The sequence below is a fragment of the Mustela lutreola genome, chromosome 3 (genome assembly GCF_030435805.1).
Source record: "Mustela lutreola isolate mMusLut2 chromosome 3, mMusLut2.pri, whole genome shotgun sequence".
Lineage (NCBI taxonomy): Eukaryota > Metazoa > Chordata > Mammalia > Carnivora > Mustelidae > Mustela > Mustela lutreola.
Window position 1 is genome coordinate 60,422,855 of NC_081292.1, and position 26,055 is coordinate 60,448,909.

General features: G+C 36.9%; 1 protein-coding gene and 1 pseudogene across 8 annotated transcripts; one reads left to right on the top strand and one right to left on the bottom strand.

Annotated features, from left to right (window-relative positions):
* Positions 1–310: 310 nt before the first annotated feature.
* Positions 311–22,647, top strand: C3H8orf89 (chromosome 3 C8orf89 homolog). 8 transcript variants are annotated; one of them, XR_009351711.1, is made up of 6 exons: positions 311–599; positions 12,535–12,698; positions 14,301–14,380; positions 17,682–17,737; positions 20,113–20,148; positions 22,348–22,449. XR_009351711.1 is itself a non-coding variant. In XM_059166218.1 (6 exons), exons 2-6 carry the CDS (start codon positions 12,572–12,574, stop codon positions 22,494–22,496), a joined length of 516 nt encoding a protein of 171 aa, XP_059022201.1. In that variant the 5' UTR covers positions 311–599; positions 12,532–12,571; the 3' UTR covers positions 22,497–22,647. The 8 variants fall into 8 exon arrangements, 7 of the variants coding, with proteins under 7 accessions (XP_059022201.1, XP_059022200.1, XP_059022204.1 ...); XM_059166218.1 differs by having other exon boundaries at positions 12,532–12,698; positions 14,301–14,448; positions 22,348–22,647; XM_059166217.1 differs by having other exon boundaries at positions 14,301–14,448; positions 22,348–22,647.
* LOC131828278 (U4 spliceosomal RNA) lies at positions 8,711–8,793 on the bottom strand (annotated as a pseudogene).
* Positions 22,648–26,055: the final 3,408 nt, after the last annotated feature.

Below are 26,055 nucleotides of genomic sequence, written 5' to 3' on the forward strand. Positions count from 1 at the left end.
GTGCCTCTGAACTTGGGCCGTGTCTGACTCCTATCTGTACACCCAGCCTCAATCAGCTCCTTCCCAACCTGCACTCCGCCCTCCTCCACCACCTGCCGTAGCAATGCCCTTGCAGGTGCCCCTACTATAGTGGTTGCTGAGTGTGTCCTAAGCAGCCTTCTAGCCGCCCAGGGGCCTTCCTGGCTGGGCACCCTAATCGTCAGTCCCTGCTGGGAGAAGACCGCAGCTGGTGACCGAGAGCGTAAGGCGGCCCGGAAGCTCCTGGCGCCTGGCAACCGGCGCGCGTCGGGCGGGCGGGGCTGCGGCAACCGGTGCGGCTCGCCGGACCGGGCGGGGCTGAGTGGCGGGCGAGCCGCGCTCCGTAAGCGGAGCGTCGCCGGGCTGCGGAGAGCCGAGCATGTTCGCTCCGAGAGCGGAGCCCGCACGAGCGCTGGCCCGCCCTCCCTGCCCCGCTGCCGCGGCCAGGCCAAGCGGGGCGGAGGTCTCCCGCGTTGTCCCCTGCCCCCGTTGACCCCGCTGCGGGAGCCTCAGAGGGCACCACCGCCACGGCCCAAGCATTCGAAGAAGCCCCTCTCCTCCAAGGTGGAGCTGCGGGGACAGTGAGTGCGGGTAGTCTCCGGAGGACCCCCGGTTTAGCAGGAGCGGAGGGGAGGGATGGAGTGGGGTGGGGATCTTGCAGGGCAGGGCTGAAGGGAAGGTGGGGACCAGAAGTCAGCTGGTCAGGCCCCCTTCCGGGCAGGGGAAGCTAGCCCAGGGAGGCACATGAATCACTCCAAGGTTTCTCTCGATACACTTTAAGGGGAGTTGGCGGGCAAGGAGTGGCTGAGGACGGGGCCAAAGCTACTCGGCGGGGTAGGGTGAAGCAGAGAGATGGAACTGAAAACGGGACATGAGGACTTCCTGCCAGAGTATGTTTCAGCACTCCTCAAGCTCTGTACAGGCTAGTTCGAGCATCCCTGCGTCAGGTGGACACGCCCTTATAGGCTATCCCTCCAGCCTGCCCAGGGTTCAAACTAAAGGGCGGTGTGGGGAAGGGATTGTTTCTCTTCTTCCTTTGGCTGCTGCTGTACCTCACTCTTGAACCCAGCCATGTGGGGCAGGACTTGGGACACTGTGTTAATTAGCTCTGGCTCCGTTTTCATGCCAATTTTGCTTTGTGCCATTTCTGATTTACCTATAGTTTGTGTGTTTATTACTTTTTTCATGAGGGATTACACATACTAGAACAGATTTGTGTCTGTTCTATTGTATGGGTCATTCTACGTTTACAACCTTTGGGGGGCCATAGACGTAAAAACTGGAGCCTCTGTCTAGAGAAATGCAACTTTGCAACCATTTTCAAGGTATTGTACTCTCTGAAGCACAAAAATCCCCGCTTGTCCATCTTCATTGACTTTTTATCTACATTGTTAATGGTGGGCATAAATCCTCTGTTACAGTGGCATCTCTTCAAAAATACTAATGACATTTCTTACATTTTTAAAATTACATTATTAACACATTTAGTAGTTCTCATTCATACAGAAGAATACACAGAAGTAAAGGCCCTCTCTTTACCTTTTTCTCCTTTCTTTCTAACACTTCTTAGAGTTAACTTAGTGTTTATCCTTCTACTCTTTTTTCATTTTTTTGTTTGTTGGTTGGTTTGGATCATCATAAGAATCATATCTGGATTCTTTCTAGAAATTGTCTTTTTCACTTAAAAAGATATGACAAATAACTTCATAGCGGTTTACTTAGGTCTGCATTGATAGGGTAGTTGCATCATATGAATGTGTGATCATATGGTACAGACATATTGTAATTTATGTAACCATTCCTCGTTAAGATCGGTTCCAGTTTTTCCTTATTGCAAACAATGCAACGATGAACATTCTTACACATGGAGAGTAGTTCTGTAAAATGATTTCCCTGAAGTAGAATTGCTGGGTCACATGTATGTATGTTAAAAAGTTTTGGTGGAATCTTGCTTTCTGAAACATCTTTATTGATTGACATTTCCATCAACAGACTGTGTTATAAAAAATTTGTGTTTATTATTATTTAAAAACAGCTAAAACAATAGCTTCCACTCATTGAGTGTTTATTACATGTCCAGCACCATGCTGAACATTCTACGTGTATTGAAATTTAATCCTCACTAACCCTCTGAGAAGGGGGCGCTATTATTTTCTTCATGACCCTGTGGTTATGCAGCTATTGCAGGGCAGAATCAATGTTAGAATCCGGGCTCCTTTTACTCGGATGAATAAAATGTGTTCTTTGTTGGGTGGGAATTTCTGGTCAGGAATTGACTGAGAATTGTGTTTTATCGGGTTCTTTGAGAATTAAATGAGATTGCACTTTTAGTGTTGCTGTGTTGTTAATTGTTCCTTCCATTTCGAGCTTCTGTAGAATTGGACATGGTCCAGTACTTCCTATGATTCTGGTTCCTCTGTATTCTCTGCCTCTCCAGTCACCTCCCAGCCTCTTCTTTCTCTTCCTGCTTTGTGGACCTTTTAGGGAAATCTGGCTTTCTTCTGCCTCTCAAGTCTTCTTTGGCAACTTTAATCCAGTCTCAATTCTCACTAGTGAATAGGTGACTCTTAAAATTTCTTCTCCCAACTGAAGCTACGGTCCCCAACTCCTACAGCCTAGACCCAGATTCTATAGCTCCACCTGGATGTCTGCCACTCATTTTACTTAAAACCAAGCTCTTGCTCTCCCTCAGCAGACTAGCAATTTCTCTTTGAATGTAATTCATCATTCTCTTAGTCACCCTAGTTCACAGTCTCAGTCATCTTTGACTCTTTTTTTTTTCTTTGCTGAACCTCCTGTTGTATTCCCACTGTTGCTACTCTAATTTAAGCATTCTGGACTATTATTATTATAGTGGACTCTTAACTGGTTCCAGTCTCTGCCAGATTAATCTTAAAGCATACCTGAATGTGCCACACCTCTCTTCAGAATCCGTCAGTGCCTTCCCATTGCTCACAGAAGTGCAAAGCACTTGGGCTAGCATTCAGATTTGTCTGTGATCTCATCTCAAACTGTCGTTTCCTTCTCTTTCACAGAGCCCTTATCTGAATCCCGCTCCATTCTCCGAGGCATCTTTCACATCTGTATTTTTTCCTGGAATGCCTATACCTGCATTTTCTAGCCTCTTCCAAGTCTTTTTTGAACTTCCATTTGAAAATGACATCTGCCTTTTTTAAACTGTCCTGATGGGAGACATCGCTCCCTCCTCGGGCTGTAATGTCATACGTTGCCTTATATTACAGTTGTGTGAGAGGCTGCTGTTTTTCCTTTTGCACTGGAAATTCTGTAAAGCCAGAATCTCTATTCTTCTTCATAGCTGTCATGCACATGGCATATTGCTTTGCACACAGTACATGCTTTAGTGAATGTATTTGAATAAGTGAGCTAATAGCACACTTGGGAATAAAAAATTGCATGTATTACTCTGTTGCTAGCTGTAATGACAAATGGACCTCAACATCTTAGTGACTTAACGGATAAGTTTCTTTCTTGCTCACATAACAATTCCAAAGCAGATAGTCCTGGTCAGCAGGAAGCTTTCTTCCAATTGGTTGTAAGACCATGCCCTGCCATTCATTAGCACTTCCCTATTATCTCACCTGTGGCAAGGAGAAGGTGCAGAGAAAGCAGACCTGCTTTTTAAAGGCTTCTTGCAGAATGTGTTACACATTCCGCTCACTCATGTTCCAGTCACAGGGACGTAGGCACTTCTTAGGAACAATTCTATTCTCTGGAGGAGCAAGAGTGTAAGTAAGCATTCAGGCTATTGACCAGCGCAGTCAATTTCTACTTCTGAAAACCTGTGGGACTTAGCTTGAACATCCCTTGCTAAAAAACAAAAGCAAAACTCCTACTTCTCCCATCTGGCTAGGTTTGCAAACGCTCTGTTGTACCACAGAATTGAAACGTACCTTTATCACTAATATTTATTGTAATGAACTATAATTGTTTGCTTACTTTAACATACTATATGCTTTTGCATCTTCATCATTTTTGTATTTCAGCTCCTAGCACAATGACTGGCATTTTGGGTAAATAAATAACTAGCTTTCTCAATGAATCTGCAACTTGTCTTTATGTTCACTTGAAAACTATTTTGCTTTAAACAAAGCTAAAAATAAAGATAATCTTACCAGTGCTCTTTGATGTTTGGGTTATTTTCAGCCTTTTTTTTTTCTTTTCTATTATAAAAAATACAGGATTTGACTTCCTTGTTTTTGTATGTATCCATGGTCATTCCTTTAGGATAAATCCCTGGCTCAAAAGTATATAAAATTACTAATCTTATATTATATCATATATAACATTATATAAATTATTTTATTATTTTTTGGCTCAAAAGCATATAAAATTATTAGGACATATATACTGCTAGATTGCTTTCTGCACATAATATACTGATACATAAGCTGAAAACTTATGAGAGTGCCTCTTTTCCTTGAACCTCATCTTGTGTTGTCTAGTATTAAAGAAAGACCCTTGCCATTTTGATTGGCAAAAGTCATAGCTCATTATATTATTTTGCTTTTATTTGAAAACTAGTAAGGATGAACTTCTATTGATCATTTGTATTTTTTTCTGGAAGGAACTATCCTGTAACAAATTCATTTTCTATAGGGTTTATTATCTTTCTTATTTTTAAGTATCTTTATATATAAAAGGAATTAAGAGCATCAGTCTTTTATGTCCTTATTTGAAAAGTTATGGGAACTTCTGGGTCATGTGGCAGAAGGACCTGACACAGATGGGACCTTATTCTAATTTGGAATATTTCAAATGCTGGGTAAAATATAATAAGATAATTTATGGAAATGTAGCTGAGCTAGGGACCAAGAGAAGGAAATCCCCAGGTGCCAGCAATGAAGGAACACTCACATAGGAAGCCACTGTTGAGCATCTGCCGAAAGCTGGAAATCACAAAGGAGTACTGTTCCAGTTACTATGACTGCATTACAAATTTCTCCAAAACTTAGTCGTGGAAAACAACCATTTATTGTACTCTATGGGTCAGGAATTCGGACAGTGCACAGCAGGGACAGCTTGGCTCTGCTTCACGATGTCTGGGTTCTCAGATGGAAGAATCAAAAGCTTGGGGCTAGAATCACCTGCAGGCTCATTCATCCCCATGTCTGGTGGTTGATGCTCACTGTGGGCTGAGTCCTTAGCTGTGAATGTCAACTGGAACCTTTATATGATGTCTTCCTCACAAAATGGTGGCTGGATTTCAAAGGTGAGATCCCAAGAGGGAGCCAGTGGAAATTGTTTTACACTCTAGCCTTGGAAATCACACAGTATCACTTCTATGGTACTATATTTATGCAGGAAGTTAGTTTCAGGGAGAGGGAATACAGACTTCATCTCTTGAAGGAGGAGTATCAACATCACATTGAAGGAAGAACGTGTAGGAATGAGTATGTATTAGTGTATCCTTCTTTGAAAAATACAACCTGCTACAGACACTAAGGTGATAATAGAAAAATATGCCCCCATTGACCCGAGGAGGCTGCAGGGAAGCCTACCATCCATTTGGACTATGGCAGGAAAAGAGTTAGCTGTTAACACACAGACTGTGCAAAGCTTCATACCCATACAGCTCAAGTCTGGGGTCTGAATTCACATGACTACATTCTTCGCTACATACCACCACCCAAGAACTGACATATTCACTACTCTGGCACCTCTGAAACCCAGGACCAAAATGTCTATACTACCCAACCCATATAATGGAAAAGTCTGTACGCAACGTTTCCAGAGCTCAGGGAGTGCTGGACTCCCATAGGTAGCAATCTCTCTAAAGATGAGCTCACAGTCAAAGTTTACAAACTACATAAGGAAATGAAACAAGGAAGGAGACTTGGCAGATGCAGCCAGTGGGAGATGTATACCGCAAAACTGAATAGAACATCATGGGAAAATATTTACATTTGTACTGTGCAAGGAGATGAAGGACATGGAAAGCATAAGGCAAGAAGAGGTCAGTATGAAGAAAAACAGAAGAGTTCTAGGGGTGCACCTTTACCCTGAAGGGAAAAGAGGAAGAGGCATTGAGTCAAGCTGCATCTCTCTCATACCCAGCCATTAGCTGATTCTTGGCCTAGGGTGGTAATCATGATAATTATGATAATAATAGCAGCCATCATTTGTCTCTGTGTATAAAGCTACCTTACTGCTGTCTGAACTAAAGATTCTGGTTTGAGAATTAAAGCAACATATTAGGCATTTAGCTAGATGCTTGTCTTAAATCACCTTCAGACTTCCTAATAACTCTGTAAGGCAGAACTTATTAGCTCCCTACATGGAGAGACTTGAGACACTGAAAGGTTAACAAGAAAATAAATATTTTGACCCATCCAGGAATGGGTGAACAGGAATGGGGAAGTAACAAAGGGATCTGGGATATATAGGTGGATGCGATATATCATAGGTGCCATTGCTCCTATATTTCTTCATTTTTCAACTCATAGCCTGGGGGTTCTTAATATAGGGACTGCTTCCATGTAATTCTTCCTGTGAATTGCATATTTAAACACAAACTGGAAAATTAACTGCTTATGAATTTTAGGAAGTGGGAAGTCCCCTATGTCCAAATGGAAACTTTGCCTACAGTTTTTTAAAAATTGTTTTTCTTAGTATTTTACATGCTTAGTCTTAATTTTGTTAGAGGTCAATTTTAATATTTCTTTAATCACTTTCCTTTGTCCATTTCTCCTTTCCACTAAAAGAAGAGAATTTGATAAAATTAATACTCTTGTTGTTGTTGTTCCTTGTTGTATAATGTTAGACGCAAACCATTTAATAACCCTTCCAGACCTCAGTTGTTTTAAAAATTCAGAGATCAGTTCTCTTACAGGCCTGCAAACCAGCAATTTCTGTTGTGCTCAGGCATGAAAACAACATTGATCTCCTTGTCCATCTCCATCAGAGCTCATGGGTAACCAGGTGCATTGTCAATGAGGGGTCATATTTTGAAAGGAATCTTTTCCCTGAGTAGGTCTCAACAGTGGGCTTAAAATATTCAGTAAACCATGTTATAAACAGACATCTGTCATCCAGACTTTGTTGTTTCACTTACAGAGCACAGGCAGAATAGATTTAACATAAATCTGAAGGGCTTTAGGATTTGCGGGATGGTCAATGAGCATTAGCTTCCAATGAAAGTCGCCAGCTGCATTAGGCCCTGACAAGAGTCAGCCTGTCCTTTGAAGCTTTGAAGCCAAGCATTGACTTCTCCTCTCTAGCTATGACAATCTTAGATCCATCTTCTTCCAACAGAAGACCATTTCATTTCCATTGAAAATATGTTGTTTATTTATTTTTATTTTTTTGTAAATGAAACATATTTTTTTCCCCAAGATTTTATTTATTCATTTGGCAAAGAGAGACAGCACAAGCAGGGGGAGTGGCAGACAGAGGGAGAGAAAGATGCAGGGCTTGATCCCAGAATCCTGAGATCATGACCTGAGCTGAAGGCAGACACTTAACCAACTGAGCCACCCAGGTGTCCCAAAATCTGTTGTTTAGTGTAGCCACCCTCATTAATTATCTTAGCTGGATCTTCTGGAGAACTTGCTGCTTCACCTTGCACTTTGATGTTACGGTTTTGGCTTTTTTTCCTTAGTGCTCATGATCCAGCCTCTGTGAGCTTTAAGCTTTTTCTTCTGCAATTTCCTCATGTCCCTCAGCCTTCATAGAATTGATGAGAATCAAAGCCATGCCCTATATTTGGCTTAAGGGACTGTTGTGGCTGATTTGATCTTCTATCCAGACCACTCAGACTTTCTCCATGTCAGCAGTAAGACTGTTTCACTTTCTTACCATTTGTGTGTTCACTGGAGTAGCACTTTTAATTTTCTTCAAGAACTTTCCCTTGCATTTAAACTTGGCTAACTGTTTGACACACAAGGACTAGCTTTCAACCTGTCTCAGCGTTTGCCTTCCTTAATAAACTGTGATCATTTCTAGTGAGAGACATGTGACTCTTTTTTTTCACTTGAACAATTAGAGGCCATTGTAGGGTTATTAATTGGCCTAATTTCAGTATTGTTGTGTCTCAGGGAATAAAGAGGCCCGGGGAGAGGGAGCGTGATGGAGGAACAGCTGGTCAGTGGAGCAGTGAGAACACACATAACACTTACTGATTAAGTTCGCTGTCTTATATGGGCACGCTTCATTGCACTTCAAAATAGTTGGAATAGTAACATCACAGATTACTGATCACAGATCACCATGACAAATATAATGACAATGAAAAAGTTTGAAATACTGCAAGAATTAGCAAAACGTGACAGATGTGAAATGGGAAAATATTGTCAGAAAAATGGCACCGAGAGACTTGCTTCATGAAGGGTTGGAGCAACCTTCAAATTTGAAAAAACAAAACAAAATAAAAGGAAAACCCAATTACAACAAAACAATTTTCTGTGAAGTGCAATGAAGTGAAGCACAATAAAACAAGGTATGCCTGTATATGTGTATATTATACATATTTAATATATTTCAATTCACTGCAGTTAATATTTTTATTAATGTTTATAACTCTCATTATTGGTCAGTTTGGAGCCTTTTTAAGTTGATGACTACCATGGCTATAGTCTTCACTGACAGATTACAATGACAAAATGTTCTAGGCTGATTTTGTACATTTCCTTCCACAGACCTGGAATCAGCTATTTTTGGTTGGTTTTTGTGTTTTGCTTTTTTCTTTTCTTTTTCAATTAGCAATAATTGCACCTCAGAGAAACCTCATTGGCTACAATACTGCCACTGTGCAAAGCTTCTTTTTCTTTTTTATTTTATTTTATTTTATTTTATTTTTTTTAAAGATTTTATTTATTTATTTGTAAGAGAGAGAGAGAGAGTGAGAGCAAGCACAGGCAGACAGAGTGGAAGGCAGAGTCAGAGGGAGAAGCAGGCTCCCTGCGGAGCAAGGAGCCCGATGTGGGACTCGATCCCAGGACGCTGGGATCATGACCTGAGCCGAAGGCAGCTGCTTAACCAACTGAGCCACCCAGGCGTCCCTCTTTTTTATTTTAAATCACACCTTATTTATTAGGTTTAGTAAAGAGATCTAGAAAATGCTTTTTTTTTGGTGTCTTTTTTTAGATGAAAGTCTTATACTTCCAATTTGTACTTAGGACTTCAAGGTCTTTGCTTTGTTTACTCTTTATTGATGTGAAATCTGTATCTTTCTATCTATATATCTATATATATAAAATCCAAAATACCTTCTCCCATTCCATAAGCTGCCTTTTAGTTTTGTTGACTGTTCCCTTCACTGAATAAAAGATTTTTTATCTTGATGTGGTCCCAATAGTCATTTTTGCTTTTATTTTCCTTGTCTCTGGTGATGTGTCTAGTAAGCTAGAAGTAGAATTACTAGTCTTGTAAGAAGTTGAAGAAGAGCTAATACCTATTCTTCTCAAACTATTCCAAAAAAAAAAAACAGAAATGGAAGGAAAACTCCTTCTGCAAAGTCAGCACTTACTTTGATTCCAAAACCAGACAAAAACCCCACTAAAAAGGAGAACCACAGACCAATATTCCTGATGAACATGGATGCAAAAATTAAAGATACGAGCAAATTGGATCCAATAATACATTAAAAGAATTATTCACCACAATCAAGTGAGATTATTCCTGGACTGCAGGGGTGGTTCAATATTCACAAATCAGTCAACATGATAACCACATTAATAAAAGAAAAGATAAGAACCATATGATCCTCTTAACAGATGCAGAAAAAGCATATGAAAAATATAGCATCCATTCTTGATAAAAGCCCTCAACAAAGTGTAAAGATAGATGGAACATCTGTACCTCAACAATGAAGCAGCAGAAAAAGAAATCAAGGAATTGAGCCCATTTGTAATTGCACCCAAAACAATAAGATACCTAGGAATAAACCTAATCAAAGAGGTAAAAGATCTGTCCTCTGAAAAAGAGAACACTGATGAAAGAAAATGAAGAGGACATAAAGATATGGAAAAACATTCCATGTTCATGGATTGGAAGAACAAACATTGTCAAAATGTTTATACTACCCAAAAGAATCTACACATTTAATGCACTCCTTGTCAAATACCACCAGCATTTTTTGCAGAACTGGAAAAAACAATCCTAAAATTTGTGTGGAGCCACAAAGATTCCAAATACAATCTTGAAAAGAAAAGAAAAGAAAAAAGAAAAGCTGGAGGCATCATGATTCCAGATTTCAAGCCATATTACAAAACTGTAGTCATCAAGACAGTATGGTACTGGCACAAATACAGATGCATAAATCAATGGAACAGAATAGAAAACCCAGTAATAGATCCACAACTCTATGGTCAACCAATCTTCAATAAAGCAGGAAAGAATATCTGGTGGAAAAAAGTCTCTTCAACAAACGGTGTTGGGAAAACTGGAGAGCAACATGCCGTTGAAACTGGACCACTTCCTTACAGCATACACAGAAATAAATTCAAAATAGATAAAAGACCTAAGTGTGAGACAGGAAACCTCAAAATCCTAGAGGAGAACACAGGCAGTAACTTCTTTGGCCTTGGCCAGAGCATCTTTTCATATACATATTGGCCATTTGTATGTCTCTGGAGAAATGTCTACTCAAGTCCTTAAACCTATTTCTAAACCATATTATTAGGGTTTTTTGTTTTGTTCTGTTCTGTTGTTTTGTTTTTTTGCTTTGGGATTATATATTTTGGATATTAACCCCTTATCAGATATATGATTTGCAAATATTTTTCCCAGACTAGAGGTTTCCTTTTCACTCTACTGATAGTTTTCTTTGCTGTGCAGAAGCTTTTTAGTTTGATGCAGGTCCTACTTGTTATTTTTGCTTTTGTTTCCTGTGCTTTTGGCATCATATCCATAAAATCATTGCAAGACCAATGTCATGAACCCTATGTTTTCTTATAGGAGTTTTACAGTTTTAAGTCTTAGGTTTAAGTCTTTAATCCATTTTGAGTTGATTTTTGTGTATGGTGTAAGATAGGGCTCAGTTTCATTCTTTCACATGTGGATATCTAGTTTTTCCAATGCTGTTTGTTAAAAGAGACTATCCTTCCCCTCTTGTGTACTCCTTGGCATCCTTGTCAAAGACCGGTTGACTGTGTATATGTTGATTTATTTCTGGATTCTATTCTTCCAGTGGCTTATAGTCTGTTTTTATACTATTATCATATTGTTTTGGTTACCTTAGCTTAGTGATATATTTTGAAATTAGCAAGTTTGATGCCTCCAGCTTTGATATTCTTTTTCAAGATTGTTTTGGCTATCTGGGGTCCTTTGTGAGTCCATATGAATTTTTTAATGTTTTTAACTGTTTCTGTATAAAGATGCCATTGGGATTTCAATTGTATTGATCTGCAGTTCATTTTTGGTAGTATGGTTATCTTAACAAAATTAAGTTTTCTGATTTGTTGAACATAGAATGTCTTTCCACTGTGTCTTCTTTAATTTTTCATCAGTGTTTTTCAGTGTATAATTTGTTCATTTTTTAGCTAAGTTTATTCCTAAGTATTTTCTTCTTTTTGATACTATTGTAATTGGACTGTTTTCCTAATTTCCTTTTCAGATAGTTTATTGAGTGTATAAAAGTACAAGTGATTTTTTTGGTGGAGTCTGTAGGATTTTCTACATATTTAAGATTATGACATCTGTGAACAGGGACAGTTTTACTGTTGCTTTTCCAGTCCGAATTCCATTTCTTTCCTCATTGCTCTGGCTAGGACTTAGAGTTGAATAGAAGTGGTGAGAGTGGTCATCCTTGCCTTATTCCTTATCTTAGAGGAAAACATTTTGATTCTTCACCATTGATTATGAAGTTAACTGTGGACTTTACATGCCTTTATTATGTTGAGATAATTTCTCTCTATTCCTAGTTTGTTGAGAGGTTTTAATCTCTTTGTCTTTGTCTTTTATCTCTTTGTCTTTATTTCTTTGTCTTTGTTGAGACTGTTGAATTTTATCAAATGCCTTTTCTGTATCCATTGAGATGATCATGTGACTTTTTAATCCTTTATTCTTTTAAAGTGGTATATCACATTAATTTTTCTGTGTTGAACCATCCTTGCCTCCCAGAGATAAGTCCCACTTGGTCATTGTATATAACGGTAATATATTCGAGAGAATCCTAAACATTTTATTGTCTTGTGCCCCATAACTTGCTGTTGAACTTCAAAATTTTTTATATTGCTAAATATCTGTGCCCTGGGACTTGAAAGAACTTATTAAAATATTTAAAAGAAAAAACTTTTACTACCAATTTTAGCCATATTATTAAAGGCCACTTACTTTAAAAATCACAGGATTATATATTTACATGTTATAAGTGAACTTTCCATGTAAGTCTATGTTAATATTTAATCTGCATGATGGAAAACAAATCAGAAAAAATACTTATCTCTAAAATATGTTTTTTTGTGGGGTTTTTTTTTTGGTTGTGTTTTTTTGTTTTGTTTTTTTTTTTGTTTGTTTGGTTTTTTTTTTTTTGTATTTTGTGTCCTGAATTTGAAGCAGAATCTCACTTTCATCAGCACTGTTGGAAGAAGAAAAAATGCCAGTCCTGTCTCCGGAAATCAAATTTGATACTTCCAATGTTACCAGAAATTCCTTTGACAGTTGTTTTCTTTTTGAGAGTAGTTGGAGGAAAGCAGTTTTAGAAACACAAAAGATGAAGAAAGGTAAGTTTATTTTTACAATTATTTTACTGAAGAAAGTATAGAAATAGTGGCTTAAACTAACACATATATTTTTTTAAGCAGTCAGGAGACATCTTATAATTTTTGTAACATTTATGGAAGGATAATATCCTAAGTTTATGGAAAATAAAAATGGAAGCAAATTAAAATTAATTTATTTAATATAATTCTGTAACTCATGATGGAAACAAATTTTAAGGAACTACTTCTCTTGGCATCAGTGCAGTACTACCTCTGCTGGGTCATATTACTTTTCACAAATTTTGTTTGTTTTTAAGCATCTTGAGTTGATTTTTATGTTTTAAGAAACCCAAATCTTTAACAGCATCTTTTTGTATTCATAATTTTAACCAGAACTTTATTTTTTGTGTGAGTTATGTGGAAAGTATTTTATATTCTACCCTTGCTCAGTAAAGACTAATTTGAGGAATTTTGACATGTGTATGAATATATTAATAGTTTAATTTCAGTTTATACTTCAAATTTCAAATTCTAATTGTATTTCTTGTTTATCCCAAATTCTGCCTTCAGCTTTATAAATAAAGATGTAATTCTTGAGAAGAGTAAAATCCAAACTCCCCAACCCATGTCATCACTCCTGGTTTTGAGTGTGTTGCTCTATTTTTCCAACTTTTCCACTGTATTCCCATTAAAGATACTCAGAAAACATAAGTTTATCTGTCCTTTTACCCCTAAATTTAATGGCTGTAAAGAGAATTTGTATGTTTTTTGATCAGGAGAAACTTTTTTTCCAGAAGAAGAAAAATCAAAGGTAGCAAAATAGCATTTGGAGGATTTAATATAACTCCAGTCCCATTAAATACTATTCTTATTACTATGCTAGACTTCATTTTGTTTTGTTTTTAAAATATTTGACAATCTCTTTTATGTGACGTCAGTAGAAGAAGAAACCTTGATGCTTCAATGTTAGTGTTTTGCAGAGAGAAAATTACCATTTTTTAAAGATTTCATTTATTTACTTATTTCACACAGAGAGAGAACAAGCGGGGGGAGCAACAGAGGGAGAAGGAGAGAGGGAGAGGTAGACTCTCCATTGAGCAGGGAGCCCGATGTGGGGCTCTATCCCAGGACCTTGGGATCATGACCTTGAGCTGACAGCAGACACTTAACCACTGAGCCATGCAGGCGCCCCTGAAAAAATTAAAATCAATGCCTGAAAAAAAATTCTTTTATGTCTCATTGTTAACTAAATAATCATGTATTTATACCTCTTATTTACATAAAAGCAAGAAGGTAGAAAGGTTTAAAGTAGCAGATAATATTGAACTCTTAAAAATGCTTTTAAACTCTATTTCAATGTGAATATCTCTAATATTCTGGAAATTCTAATTATATAAAATAATGAGGGCAGAAGACAGGGACAACTGTAGGAGCTCTGTGAACCTGCCCTTTTTCCTTATTCTACTTCTTGGGAAAGATACTAGATAAAGGACAGTAGCTTTATTTTCTCTCCTTAATGACTGATTGAGTATATTGCAGTATGCATTTTAGTATGTAGTAAAAGAAGTTATATACATTTCATCAAGAAATAATACCATTAATTATGATACCATTTTTAATTAGAATACACCTTTGGTCTAGAAGAGTTCAAAGAATGTGTCAAGATGCCGTATTTACCAGGACTGCAGAGTTGCCCAAAAAGTGTAAGTTCAACTCCACTGGAAGTTCGTCAGAGACTGCGGCAGGCTGACCCCGAGATGTGTCCAGTCAGGTAGACCATTGCTATTCAGTTCTCTTGCGTTCCGCTTGCATCTGTAATAATAACTGCTAAATGGAGAGGTTTTCCTGCCTAGTGAGTGGACGTCTTTCTTGCCCACTGATATTTGTTTCATAAAGGATCTCTTGTTTTAGTCTAGGTAGCAATTTTAGTCAGTTTGACAAGTAAGCCATTTTCTCAGTTTTCAAGGGACATTGCCCGAAAGGACTTAAGGACTTCCTTTTAAAAATATCTGTTGCTCTAGTGTAGATTGCCCATGAGAATATCGGAATTTTTAGTAATAAAATTAAATGAAGTCTCTGCAATGTTAACAGGTTTCTTTGATGAATATAGTACCTCGGGTTTCGTCTCTAGTTTGAGTGACGTCATGCGAGGGCAGGTTCTAAATGAGATGACAGCCTGAAGAAGACCAGCGCTGACGAGTGGACAAGGGGGCATCAGCCAGAAAAGTCCCACTCACTTTGAATATTGGCATTTAAAGCCACTATCATAATTATCTTCGTTTTTATAAGTTAGGCTGGCTGGCATACCATTAAAAGAAATCCCCTTTCTCCAAAGGGATCTAGAAATTAGTAAGACAGTCTCATATTTGATTTGGTGGCTGCTTTGGTTTATTTATTTATTCATCAGGTATCTATTGAATATCTAGGACTTACTCAGTTTGGCAGCCTAAAAAAAAAAAAAAAAAAAGATGCTGCGTTTATAGTAGTCTGAGTTGCTACTTTCCTTAGGGGAAATTTTGTATTTTCATATTTCCTGAGCTTTAAAGTCAGCCAGTTACACACAGCACACAAATATAGGAGTTTTAGAATATATTTTTCCATGGTGTTGTTCTTGTTAATTAATTAATTAATTAAAATAAGTTTTGATCATATGAAATGACACTAAAAATGAAAAGTTATGCATAATTTACTAAATTATGAAAATGCATAAGAACTTTGCAGAAAATTTGGAACAAAAAAAGATAAACAGTATTTTGATAATTTATCCATTGTAACATAACGACTTTTCTTGTTAGGTGTTTGCTCTCTTCTTTTCTTCTTCATTTTTGTGGACTTTTGTTTTCTCTATGATCTTAGTGTACTTACGATTTTTTATTTTGCCTTTTTAACTTATTATTACACATACTCATTTTTTCATGTCACTGCATGATCTTCAAAGAGTCTTTACTGGCTACATTGTATCTCATTAATGGATCCATAGTTTGTTTAATCATTCCCTGTCATTTTTTAAAAATTTTATTTATTTCTTTGAGAGGGAGAGAGATCACAAGTAGGCAGAGAGGCAGGCAGAGAGAGAGGGGGAAGCAGGCTCTTGGCCAAGCAGAGAGCCCGACGCAGGCCTCGATTCCAGGACCCTGAGATCATGACCCAAGCCAACGGCAGAGGCCCAAACCACTGAGCCAACCAGGTGCCCCCAAACTATTCCCTATCATTTTAAATATTATCTGAGGACAGATTTCCAAGCTGTAAAAATATGAAAAGCAAAATTACTCTTTCTTCCACAAGATTATAATGAAATAAGGCAGAATCAGCAATGGTGGAAGAGAGCAAGTGAGTTGCTAGTGGAATAAATGGTAACCGGTAAATAGGAGGGATGGATGTCAGGGATGTAGAAAGAACAGAGACAGCTGGAAACACAGTATAAAACCTACTTAAGAACAGAGACTTTCCATCCTTACTGAGACCCCCATGTCCCCAACCCTTACCTGACCCTTGTCATTCTCATTGGGAGTCTCAGGACCCTTTGAGGAGGGTGTAGGGCTAAGTCTGGCAGTACACGTGTCTCAGTATAGAGCAGTCTTGTTACACTTCTTTCGGTGCACATGCTCATCTGTAAGAAACTGGAAACCCAGAAAGCTCCCTCTGAATTAGCCCAACTACCAAAGTCTTCCTTTGGCTTCCTACTGTTTTCATTCTGTTTCATTTTTCTTTCATTTGCAATTTGGCTGTTTGTGAAATGATTCCTCGCCATTTTACACTGACTTGAGTGTGAATTTGCCTAACCAAGGAAGGATAATTTGAATACATTAAATTCATGTTATGACAAGTGCTGTTCGTATACAAAGTGGAAGAGTGGTGGCTATGTGCCATAATGTTTATGAAGTGCTTGGCCAACATAAATGTTAGTTCTTTTCTCTGTCTTTGAAACAAGTGTCTTTATTTTAGCCAGTCTAGTGAGAACATGTCGAGTTGCATGCAAGTGCTTTATTCTCCTCTGCATATTGCACAGTGCCCCGTGAACGAAAAGCCGTGGCATAGCAGGGAAGTAACACATTTTTGTTTGTCTTGTGTACAACCCTTTCCCACCTTTTTTCCTTCCATATGTGAACATTTGTTTTTAAAATGCTGATTTTTTTTTTAATTTTTAAAGATTTTGTATCTATTTATTTGACAGAGAGAGAGCACAAGCATGAGGAGTGGCAGGGAAAGGGAGAGGGAGAAACAGGCTCCCCACAAAGCAGAGGGAATTCAATGTGGGGCTGGCTTCCAGGAACCTGGGATCATGACCTGAGCTGAAAATAGACACTGAACCAACTGAGCCACCCAGGCACCCCTCAAATTTCTTTAATTATAATCATACACTTTAAATGACTCTCAAGGCACACTCTGGTAATGTAACTGATAGTAGTAATCCTAGAGGTGAAGGGCATTTAAAAGTTTTGGCTGACTTCTAAAGTTTAATATAGTTACAGGAAATTTGCAGTTCTTATGGATTATCTCACCTACGGCAGGTTCGGTGGTGACATACTTCCTCTAATAACCCACTTGTTATGTAGGTCTCTTCCCAGTAGGAACAAAAGTTAATTAAGATAAAATACAGATTGTGGTGATTAACAAATAAAAGGTACACAAATAAGCAATAGTTAGTATCAGCCTGTCTACATCCCTTTTTAATTTAATCTTGATTCCCTTCCTCTTAGCATTCCCTGAATTATACCTGGAGAAAGTTAAGATAAAGATAAATATGGGGGAAATTAGGCATTACACTTATCTCCAGGTAAAATTTATTAGCAAAACCTAAGATGTTGAGTTGTTCCTATCTGCTTCTGATTGGATCAGTCATGGTGGAATGAGTTCACTTTCTTTAATGTTTATTTACTTTCCATGTGATGTCCTTCGCGAAGTGAGTTTTGCTGAAGGCAGCTTCTTGTCTCTTATTGTATTTTATAATTAATCTCTCCTGGATTTACATAAAGGTGATTTTATGATAATATGTAATTTTAGGATAAGGAAGATTAAGGAGGCCCGCACTGTGGTACCACTTCAGGAGAAAACAAAGGGTAAGTTGGCACATTTTCTTCTCCTGCCACATGTCTTATTAGGTTGTCTCATACTTACTCTTTTTAACTTCCTTTCTTTCCCCTGGTTTAATTGCTTTGTTCTTTTTAATGCTTCTTTAAGCTTTGTTTATCTTATAAACATAGTGGATGTTTATATACATATCTTTATTATCTCAGGACCTTGGGATAGGCCCTCATCATCTCTCATGTGGGCCATTGCCTGGTCTGCATGCTAGTCTTGCTTTGAGTTTCTGACCTTTGAAATTTTTCAAAGCTGTGGCAGCTTGATGCTGAGATGCTGAGTATAGCTTAGGACGGAGCTTGATGGTGCCACTCTCACTGGTCAGGACACATGCTACCTCTATAATGGCTCACTGAAAAACAAACACTGAACACTATTTTCAGCTTTTACCTTTCTAAAATCAAAGTGAAAAAACTCTATTGGATCTCTTGGCAGTTAGCAAAGACAGGTGCTATTGTAGATCTTTCATAGAAGCAAAATGGCTTAACATGAACTTTTGAAAAGCTGGGATACCTGTATTATATAGCAGTAAAAAAGGAAATCTGCTGTCTGTGACAATATGGTTAAACCCACAGCCCATTATGCTTAGTGAAATAATCCAGACAGAGAAAGACAAAAGCTTCATGGAACTTTGTTCCTAATGGACTCAATCACTTATATGCAAAATCTTAAAAAAATAAAAATAAAAAATAAAAATAAAGTCAAACATACAGAATAGAATGGTGGTTACCACAGTTTTAAGTGGGGCAAATTGGGAGATGATGGTACAAAATTACAGTTCTAAGATAAATAAGTTCTGGGGATCCAATGTACAGCATGGTGACTATAGTTAATAATAGTAAATTATATACTGAAATCTGCTAAGAGAGCAAGTGTCACTTACTTATCCCAAGACAAGTGTCTTGTCTTCCCAGATGAGAACCAGTTACTTTCCCAGAAAAAGTAACTATGTGAGGTGATAGATGTGTTAATTAACTTAATTGCAGTATATATGTATATCAGGTCATCTTGTTGTAAACCATAAATATACACAATTTTTATTTGTGAAATTTACTGCAATAAAGTTGGGGAGAAATGGAAAGCAACAGATGAAAGGATTTGTAAAATGAAAGATCATTAGAAAATACCCAATTAAAGTGGAGGAAGAAAAAATATAATATATATAGAAGACAGTGTGCAAGTCATTATGTGACAAGATAAACCTTCTTTACACATGCATAATTCTAATTCCAGAATGAAAAGGTTAGGACAGAAACAATATTTACATACTGATTGATAAGTTCCCAATTTTGATGAAAAATAAAAAACAAAGGATTCAAGAAGTTCTGTGAGTCCTCAGCAGGATAGAAACAAAGAAAACCACAGCTAGGCACATCATAATAAAAATACTAAGTTAAAAACAAAACAAAACAAAACAAAACACAAAACAAGAAAACAGAGAAGATATGTTACCTTCAAAGGTGCTCTGGTAAGATATACAACTGACTTTTTAAATGTAGACAATGGAAGCAAGAAGACAGTAGAATAGCATTTTCAAGGGTTAAAAGAGATAACTGCCAACTTGAATTGGATACCCAGTGAAAATACCCTTAAAATTAAAGGTGAAACAAATACATTTTCATTCAAATAGAAGTTGAGAGAATTTATTGTCTGCAGAACTTCACTAAAAAATATTAAGGAAGAAGTGATACGAAAAGGAAGTACAACTGCTAAAGAATGAGAAGCAGTCGCAGTAGTATTATGAAGTATAAAATCTATGTAGAGATAAAATACTTGACAATAATAGCACAGAGGTAGGATGGGGCCTATGTGGAGTTAAAATGTTGTAAGATACTCCCATTATCTGAAAAATGGTAGAATAACTAATTTAAAGTAGATTGTAATGTGTCAAAGAGACACATGATAATCTGTATGATAACCAGTAAAAGAATAATAAAATAATACAAGTAACAAGCTAATATAGAGGGGAAATATAAAATGAGAAAATACTTGATCATTTCAAAAGAGGACAAGAAAGGAGGAAAAAAGAAACATAAAGCGTATAGGACAGATAGAAAATAATTAGCAAGATTAAAGATTCAAAATTAAACAAAACAACAATTACATTATATGTAAACAGACTAAATATTTCAATGAAAAAAACAAAGTATCAGACTGAGAAAAATATATGTTGCTTGCAAGAGGCATACCTTAAATTTAAGGGCAAGAAAGATCAAAAGTGTGAAGTGGGAAAAATACTAATCATGCAAACATTATTTTAAAAAAAGATTGTGTAGGTACACTAACATCAAACAAAATAGACAACAAAGCAAGAATTATTACTTTAATATTGATTCAACCATTTTAATTTTAGGATTTTTAAGGCATTCTAATTCTTCAATCAACTTTGGTAAGTTATATTTTCTAAAATTTTTTGCATTTTGTCTAAGTTTTCAGATATATTGGCATAAAGTTGAGTTTTTGTTTAATCTGTACTTCTATCCCTCTTCCTTCTTTTTGAAGTTTTTTATTTCCATGTAATTCCATGTAATCAGTCTTTTCACTTATTTTTTAAAGGTTTTGTTTATTTGTCAGAGAAACAGAGAGAGACAGCATAAGCAAGGGTAGGGGCAGAGGGAAAGGGAGAAGCAGACTCCCTGCTGAGCAGGGAACCTGACATGGGATTCAGTCCCAGGACCCTGAGACCATGACCTGAGCCGAAGGAAGATGCTCAACCAATTGAGCTACCCAGCCATCCCCCCCCCCCCCCGTTTGTTTTTTTTTTAAGATTTTATTTTTAAGTAATCTCTACACCCAGTTACCCAATGTGGGGCTTGTACTCACAACCCTGAGATCAAGAGTCACACACTCTACGTGTCCCTCTTCTTTTAATGTTATTTATTTGTGCTTTCTGTGTTTTATTCTTGATTAATCTCACCAGAGACTGTTGTTTATCATTCTCTTCAATGAAGAACTCATCTTCTAAAAAATATTTCTTAATGTAAATTTGTTTTCTATTTCACTGATTTCTTCTCTTTCCTATATTATTTTTCTTCTCCTATGTATTTTGGTTGTATTATTTTCCTAAAGTGTATCTTATACCTGAAATTTTAATTTTCAAAGCTTCTTTTCTAACATAGAAATTTGAGGTATAAACCTGTCTATGTATAACTTCTGCTGTATCACACAAGTTTTGTAATATTTTCTTTATAATTTAGTTATGAATATTTTAATGCTTATTTTGATTTCTTTTTTGACTGATGAGTAATCTAGAATGTGTTGTTTAAATTTGAGAGTTTTAAATTTATCTTATTGTTAACAACTTCCAACTTAATTGCATTGGTTTGTATGAAGTTTTGAAAAATTTTGAAGTTTTTTGACATTTGCTTAATACCTAGAATCCAGTTTATTTGTAGCCAGAGAGTTTTTCTGTCAGGTTCATTATACCACTAACAACAGGTATCCCAATCATATTCTTCCCCTCCAACCTCCCTCTTTCTCTGAACTTCCTACTTATGTTATATACTCAAGTAACAAAACAAACGAAAAATAACCACAGTAGAGAATTTTAGATAGATTTTTTGACACTTCACCATTTGAAATTAAATAATATTTTAAACAGTTTGAATCAGTATATTATTTTCAAAGTTTTATATGTTTTGAAATAGAAGTATTTATTCGTCTTTACATATTTAGGGCAATTTGTAGTGATTGCATGGTAAGTTTGAATTTGATGAATCTGAATTCAAATCCTTTGCCCTTGGGCAAGTTTTTTAATGCCACTAAATCTTCTTTTTATATCGTGACCCAAGATAGTATTAGTTGCCTACTTCATAGTGTTGTGTAGCTGGAATAAATGTAAGTACTTGACACAAAGAGATCATTTGATATATCTCTTCTTATTATTACTACCACTCCATAATAGAAACTTGAGTAATGCTGTTCAGTTAATGAATGATTCATTTTCCTTTACAATTTTACTATTTTACTAAACTTAGCATTTATGAGAAATGGTATATTTGGAGAAAATAACTTGATGAGCATGCAAGGTATAAAACAAGTTAATTATTTATGGAGACTGTATCTTTTGCTTTGGAATAAATTTCACAGCCATCCCATGTTTTAAAAAGTATGTTATAGACTCAGATTGAATTTTATATAATTAAATACAAACAGCATAGTTTTTTAGCTACATTTAAAAAAATATTTATTTATTTGAGGGAGATCATGACAGGGGGGAGAACCAGAGAGGGAGAGGGAGAGAGAATCTCAAGCAGACCCACTCCCACACCCTGCTGAGTAGAGCCCTATGCAGGGGTCAATCCCTTGACCCTGAGATCATGATCTGAACCAAATCAATAGTCAGACGCCCAACTGACTGAGCCACCCAGGCATCCCTAGTTAAATAGTTTTGAGATGACTTGATATCACGTTACTTTAGAAAGTAAATACTTTCTATTTTTACTTCAACGAATGTGATATATCAAGAACTAGCAGTGTTTAATGGTCATTTGAGGAAGAGAGATTTTGTTTGCCCTCTATTTTAGAGAATATCGTTTAGAAAATATTATGTGCTTAACTTTAATAGATGATTTATTTTTCTTCACAGGTTCTGGCTTCAGTGATCCTATTGCTGGAGCATCATCTCAATACTTACAGAGACTTTCCAAAATGGCCATATTGGAGTATGATACCATTCGTCAAGAAACTACTAGAAAATCCAAAAAGAGCAAGAAACGAGACCTGCGAGACTGCTGATAAGTATCACATCACATGCAATGCTTTCTTCACTGATGTCTAAGGTTTATATATATTTTCCTTTCTTTTTCTTTTTTTGATATGTGGTATGATGTGCAATGATTTACATAAAAATGGAAATGTAAATAAGAAATAAATATTTTATGTAATATACAGAATCATTTACTTTTCATTAACAGCCACAAAAAGACATTTAAGTTATGGTTTGGGGGGACATGACATGAAAGAAATTACATTCCATGAATTTTATATACATTGACTATATCCTTTGATTCAATTTGATACATGTGTTTTGAGTGCCTGTCTGTACAGTGAATGACATTGCTAGCTGCTGCAGAAGATTCAAGACAGAGTGAATCATTATTGGGATTAAGGATGCCCAATACGAATCCCTCCTTTTCCCTGCTTGAGTTTGAAAACAGTTGTAAGAGAAGGATTCGAGCAGATGAAAATATTAGCTTTGTTTGCTGCTAAAACCTGGAAGGAAAATCCCGTCTTAGATATGTGGCAACAGTGGGGCTCCTAATCCTGAACTTCAGAATTGGACAAATGTACACATTCAAGCATTATTGACAAGCTCACCCACCACATCAGGGCTTTTTCTGCCAAGTAGGGCAAGGCATTTCCACTGTGTGGACAGGCTGAACCCTGAGGGGAGAGATGGAGACTTGCTCCATCTCTAGGGAGGAGGAAGGAAGGTCTAGGTCAAGAGAAAAACCCTACCTTCAGAAAGCCTTGAGGAGTGGGGGATACACATCCATTATACATGTCCCTCAGATATGGGAAGAAATCAAGGATACCAATGACTGATCCAGTGAAGAGTCAGATACAGGCCATAAGAGAAAAGAACTACAAAATGTTACAGAGCTTCAAAATCAGGGCAGTAACATCCAGTGGGGTGGTCAGAGAAAGCTTCACAGAAGGTAACAGTGTTTGAAATGAACTTTAAAGACAGGCAAGATGGAGGGAGAGAGCATTTCTAGAAAGATGGAATAACATAAGCAAAGATATGCTTTGCATTTGGGAATGATACATTTGATGGGGACACTAGGTAGTATAGGGGAAGTGTCATCAATTCACATGGTTATAGGCACCCAGCCAGGACCAGATCGAGAGGTAGAGCACCAATCAGATAGAGGCTGTGGTGAACCAGGGCTTGTTTCTCCATTTAAGAGGCCACTCCCGCCTAGCTTTGTGCCATGTGGCAATGTGTAAATGTGAGCCACTAAGTGAAATAAGCAACTAATTCCATATGTATAAAAGTATCTGTAGGTCGAAGAAAATTACACGGGCAAACTAGATCTGCCTTTGTGGGGCCATTCATTTATGCATTCTCAGGGTCAAAAGAATTGAGGGTGATACAGCTCAAAAGATAACCTGGTGACACCTAGTAGGAAACCTCAGATGCCAAGCCTGAGTTTGTATTTGCTCTGTTTCACAATGGCAGATTTTGAGAATGAAAGCAAATTATTGCATTTGTGATTTAGGAAGGTTCATGCACGTTATAACCTGAAGGCCAGGTTAGAATGGAAGAGGGCTGGAGGTAGGGAAAGCATTTAGGATGTTGGTTAAAACTTGAGGTGAGACTTTGTCAGTAGAAAGGTAGAAACGGGAATGGGAAGGAGAGACTAGATAATTAAGATGTTGTGGCAAAGGACTTCAAATTAACCGGTTAGCATAGGGTATCAGGAGAGAAAGAGCCAAAACCAGTTCATTTCTAATTTTAGACATAAGATTCTCTGAAGGAGTTGCTATTTGGAAGGAATAAAATGATGAATGCAACTTTGGGTATAGTCCATTTAGGGTGCCATCAGGACGGAGATGCCAAATAAGTAGTTGGAAGCAGTCTGCAGCTCTGGAAAAAGATACTGATGGGAACTAGATCTTGGAGAAACATTTGCCTAGCAAAGCCCATGGTTCTCCTAATTAAAAAAAAAAAAAAAAACATAAGAGAAGAGAGCCCAGATTTTCCTAAGGGATGGAAGGAAATAGGAAGAAGACAAAAACAGATGTGGGAGAACGAACATGTTCCATGTTCTTGAATGCTTTATATTAATGTGTAAAATACATTATGAATATGTATGTGTTTGTATACATTATTACAGTGCATTCATTCCTGGAAGATAGCCAAGTAAACGTAAGTGGATGTTTGTGCTTATCTCTGAATTTCAATTGAAAATGGCTTAGATATTATTACCTGTACTACTTCTGTCTGCTGATCAACTACTCAAAGTGTGGTCAGTAATTTGAGAAATGGGAAACAGGAGAAAAGCTACTCTCAAACAAAAATTTGATGAACCCTTCTAAACATCTTTGATTATCAAATGGATTTCATTTATTCAGCTCCTAGTATGTACTCTTAACATTTTATATTACTTTGTAAGCATTAGGAAAACCCTAAAGAGTAGGTATGTGACATTTTTGCTGTTTTATAAATGAAGTAAATAAAGGGTTTTTATTTTGCACTGGGTCTGTAGCTAGAAAACAGGAGAGCTAGAGATCTAACCTACTAGGATTCAAAGCTCATATACATAAACTTAATAGAATTATAATTTTTTTAAAAACTTAAATTTATGTGATACATCATGATTTAGTTACTTAAAATTTATGTGATACATCATGATTTAGTTACTTAAAATTTAGAGGAAGACAGTCTTTGCCCAGAGAGGAATATCTCCCGGTCTTCAGTTGAGTTTCTAAATTATGACACTAAAACATCCTGTAGCATTTATACTAGTGGAGTGAAAATCTCTGCCTCCTTCTCCCCCACGAAAAAGTTCAACCCAAGTCAATGCAAGAAACGAGTGGAATGTTTATTTCTTTCTAATAAAGCAAGATATGAGATCTACTGACAATAATTAATCACTTTTTAAGCCTTGGATTAAATTTAATTTAACTTATGTTTTTCATTAAATTTTCAAAAAGTTAAAAGTTCCCCCAGGCTCTACTTCCTTATATTGCACATACTCTTTTTGTTCCTCATGAACAGGATTTATTCAGTACCGAGAAGGCTCAACCACCCCCCTAATGAGAAAAACCCAAGGTTGCAGAGATAAGTATGAGATGCCAACTTCTGATATCGTAGCTACCATGGATGTTAAATTTATGTTTGAGTTGAAGACAATCTTGCAAGAAATGACCTTTTTGCATTTGTGATTTGGAAAGTCCTCCAGTGAAAGAGATATTAATCATAGTCTTGGAAAACTGTATCTTCTAGTAAATATTTAAGATAGGAAGATGGAGTCTTGATTTTAGGGTGAGAAAACAGTTCTTTACAAAGAATAATTGCTTCAGCGAAGGACAAATCATTAGCCAATGACAATTTCAAAGAAATTCCCTAAAAAAACCCAGACCTACTGTCTTTTCTCTAATTCTATGCTTTTCTATTAAGCAACCCTCTAATAGGTAGTTTAAAATCCTGAGTAAATATAGTCCCCCAAAAGTTGGTGCCTTCTTTGGATGATATATCTTAAATCTAGGATTGTGTATGTTAATTAACGTACTGTAATTCTGATTCCTCTGTGAATCTGGTTGGTGTGAGCTGGTATACAGATCCTGA